Source organism: Cladophialophora immunda (genome assembly GCF_000835495.1).
Source record: "Cladophialophora immunda strain CBS 83496 unplaced genomic scaffold supercont1.128, whole genome shotgun sequence".
NCBI classification, from domain to species: Eukaryota; Fungi; Ascomycota; class Eurotiomycetes; order Chaetothyriales; family Herpotrichiellaceae; genus Cladophialophora; species Cladophialophora immunda.
Genome location: NW_015622668.1, coordinates 1 through 3569, shown reverse-complemented (window position 1 = coordinate 3569; position 3569 = coordinate 1). Strand labels below are relative to the sequence as shown.

At 53.5% G+C, this 3569-nt stretch overlaps 2 protein-coding genes across 2 annotated transcripts; one reads left to right on the top strand and one right to left on the bottom strand.

Annotated features, from left to right (window-relative positions):
* The first annotated feature begins 16 nt into the window (after nt 1-16).
* PV07_12767 (uncharacterized protein) lies at nt 17-1087 on the top strand. Its single transcript, XM_016400330.1, has one exon. It carries the CDS (start codon nt 107-109, stop codon nt 908-910), a length of 804 nt encoding a protein of 267 aa, XP_016242025.1. The 5' UTR covers nt 17-106; the 3' UTR covers nt 911-1087.
* A 610-nt stretch (nt 1088-1697) lies between these two features.
* PV07_12766 (uncharacterized protein) lies at nt 1698-2927 on the bottom strand (the record flags this gene model as incomplete). Its single annotated transcript, XM_016400329.1, has 1 exon — nt 1698-2927. One exon carries the CDS (start codon nt 2925-2927, stop codon nt 1698-1700), a length of 1230 nt encoding a protein of 409 aa, XP_016242024.1.
* Nucleotides 2928-3569: the final 642 nt, after the last annotated feature.

Genomic DNA, 3569 nt, shown 5'->3' with positions numbered 1-3569 from the left:
TATATAGACGATCAGACCTGGCCTGAGGGCAGGCACAGGCAGACAGACCAATCCATGACCTATTCACGATCCTGCCAATCCAGCAAAAGATTTTCTAACGCTCATTATGACCGAGGATCTCTCGAACAAGCTGGACCATTTGAACGCAATCGAATACTACTCTGACGCCACCCCTTTATTCACAAAAGGCGAGGGGGATGTGAATGAAGTGTTTTCGGAAAGGCCCCAATTTGTTAAAACACAGATTCGATCCCTTTTGCGCCTCTTAGGATCTGAACAACTTCGAATTCGCATCAACCATATTCAAATTCAAAATTTCCCCCTCTACTTTTTCCGCAAGGACGTCCACGGTCATTTTGCTCAAACGCGAAGCCTTGATCTCCATTTTAACAGTTCGGGGTTCTGTTTGGGTTCTCTTCCAACGCAAGCGATTGGTGATACCAAAAAGCTGGAGGTTCTCCGACTCGACTTCACGCACGGCTCGTCGTTACTGTCAGGGCGTAACCCCGTTTATGAAGTTCTTCGGGTTCCCCAGCCGCCTCAGTGGCCCGCGTTACGAAGGCTCCACCTGACAGACGTCCAAATTCAGGGATTGGCCTCTGTCCTCACTCCATATAAGTCACTCAAATATCTCTACATTGGCAACGTCTTTTGCGACAGGACTACTTGGGCAGATGAGCTCGTCGGCCTCCAAAGTCTTGCCCTGCGCGACTTCGTCGTGACGGGTGCTGTACACGAGCGGGATCATCAGGGTTCAAAAAGGACGAAGGCATTTCCCCCACCTAATGCGCGGATGGCGCAGCAACTCCGAGATCTGGTATGCGATGGCAACTCCGGCCAATCATTAGAGTGGTTGTACGAACATGTGGAGGTCTTGCAGAAAAGGAGGAATGGCGCGAGCCACTCCTGAGCTCCCTGGCGGCGTCCATATCGCAGCGTGGTTGGCCGGAGTAGTCATTGTTTGACGAGGCAACGCTAGGTTGGACTGTCTACGCGCTGAGGACATGATTTCGAAGAGATGTGGTGTAGTTGAGGGACAGGTTCTGTCAATAAGTTCTGTAGAAAAGCCAAGGTCTAAGAGATGCATTGTTGACAATCCTCCTGTTGATCACTAGCGATCGCCGTTACAGGAACGCTGATCAGACCGGCGCCAGGACGATGCCCCTGGAGATCTCTGTGTGACAAGACTCAGGAGAGGTCTTCCGTGGCTGTAGCAACTTGCTTATAAATGAACAGGCACGGCCTGAGACTCGGCACAGAGAGACAGGCCAATTCATGATCTTGCTCAAGCGCTGTTTGCACCAGAACAACCTATCAGAATTCTACCCTAATAGTGTACTCCGCCATAGCGGAGGGAGAAGAACTACTCCTCCTAGACCTAGGACTTTCCTCGCGGACAAACTCCATATGCTCTGTTATGGTCTCTCTACTGGTACCTGCGAGGGAACCCAAGCCAGAGCAGGTTTTTACCCGCCGCGTCCTTTATTGTTCTTCGACCACAATGACCGTCCGGTAGACGCTACTCCGCTAAGTTCGTATGCTCGCTGGATTTGGTCCAATGAGCTAGGATGGTAGATGACCCCAATCCCGCGACCGCGACAACGCCCTGTGTCGACGTCCCAAGTTGGGGGGAGGGGAAATGGGTCACGGACGGCACACACGGCACACAGGTCGCTGTTATAAGCTCCCACGCCGTCCTACACCACAACGTGTCGGAGGACCGGGAGTGCGTCCTGTTCGGTGACCAAGCCTTGGAGAATGTGGGAGCGAAAGCCAGGTTCATACATCGCATAAGCAATGTCGATTATCACCGTCAGATGCTCGAGGCTCCTAGGAAGCTTCCTAGCCAACTGCTGGCTCGGGACTTTGTCGAACAATTCTTGTCGCCGGCATGTGCGACAGCCTCGCCGACCCACCAGCAGCTCCGCGGCAATGGTTAACACTTTGAGGGAGCTGAGACTTTGCAGTGACCGCAAGATGTGACGATCGCGGGGACAGCGCCATGGCCGCCACCGAAATTGACCCTGTGTCTGGAATTCCAGGCGGAGGACAGTCAGGCTATCTCGCAACCCTGTCAAGGCTCGGTCGAGATCCTGAGTAATGCTCCCTTCACAGACGCAATGAACGTCACCCGGAGCACAGGTGTTCGGTGGTCGTCGCCAAATCAGTGTTTGGAGATATGGGAAACGTGGGAGCAGGGACTCGAAAGTCGGTCCTGCCACCACCACCGTATCGAGGATCAGAGTGGTCGCCGTCGCGGTCAGTCCGCCGCCATCGGGCACCGTGGCACTTCCTATCTGTCCTCCTATGATGTGTATCGTGCGTATGGCCTGTCGCGTCCCCAGATAAAGAATGTCCGAGGTGTCCCAGAGGGGCCGCACCGTTCCTCCGAAGTGGTCATGGGCGTTGGGGGCCATCCACGTGTGAACCCCATGCCTACCGCCAAGTCGTATCGTCCAGGACGCGGTCAAGGACAAGTGCTCTAGATGCGTTAACGAGCTCAGCGCCGCGGCCCAGTCGTCGAATAAAGGCCCGTCGCAAGCCGTATTAGCCCGTCCACTCGACGTGGCGATGGACTTGCCCGTGAAAACGAGATCGCTCATGAGATAGATCTCTCGGACGTAGGGTCGAAGCTCGGCCGACTCACAAACTTTGTGCAACCATAAATGCAGTGCGTCTTGGTCGACGATCCGAGCCTCGGCCGGGGGTATCTTCGCTATGGCGGTAGAGTCGTGACCCTCGCCTTCCCGGAAGCCGTTGTCGTCAGATAGAGCTCGATCGCCGAGCTTTTCAAAATAGATCACTTGATAGAGCTTGGGACCGAAGATGGATCTCCACTCTCGACACACGCGCACGGCATATCGCGCAGCCAGGCCCACGAGGGGAATATTGTCGAGAATTTCCCTAGGTAAATGGTTGATGTGCATATTTCTCGGGAATCAGAGTTGGGATTCAAGTTCTTTGTCCTCCCGTCTACATGCTATAGCGGCTTTCGAAACTGATCGTCCCAAGGTTGATCGAAGCAATCTCGGTGGAGATGATACTGTATGGCCCTGCACATATAAGTCCACCCGAGTGTTCATCTCCCTCTCGCCGTGAGTGGGGAGTTTGCGAAATCCAAACTCATATCGCAGATATGGTGATTGTTAGCGGCTATCGCTTACGTATTTGGTTGTTACCCCTGAACATTTTGACCGATTCATGTCGCGACGTCTATGGCTCAACTGCTACTATTCGACCGAGCGGTTAACGAAGCGTTGACCCGAGGGGGGGATGACGGATGGCGCCTCTTATGACTCGAGAGGTTTTCTGGCGGTAACAGATGGGATTGGTCGACATGGATCTCTCGAGTAGAAGGGATTCAGGAATCGAGGGAATGGAATGAATGATATTGGCTACGCACATGTCTAGAGCCCCCGGTGGAGTACACATTGTAAGGCGGCACGTGCAAACCTCCACATTGTTTCTACTGGCTCTCTGGCTCCTACCAGACGATTCAGAGGGAACGGAGATGATTTGCTGGAAGCTTTCGATTTCCATTCGCATACTAGCCAGCCTTTTTTTTTTTT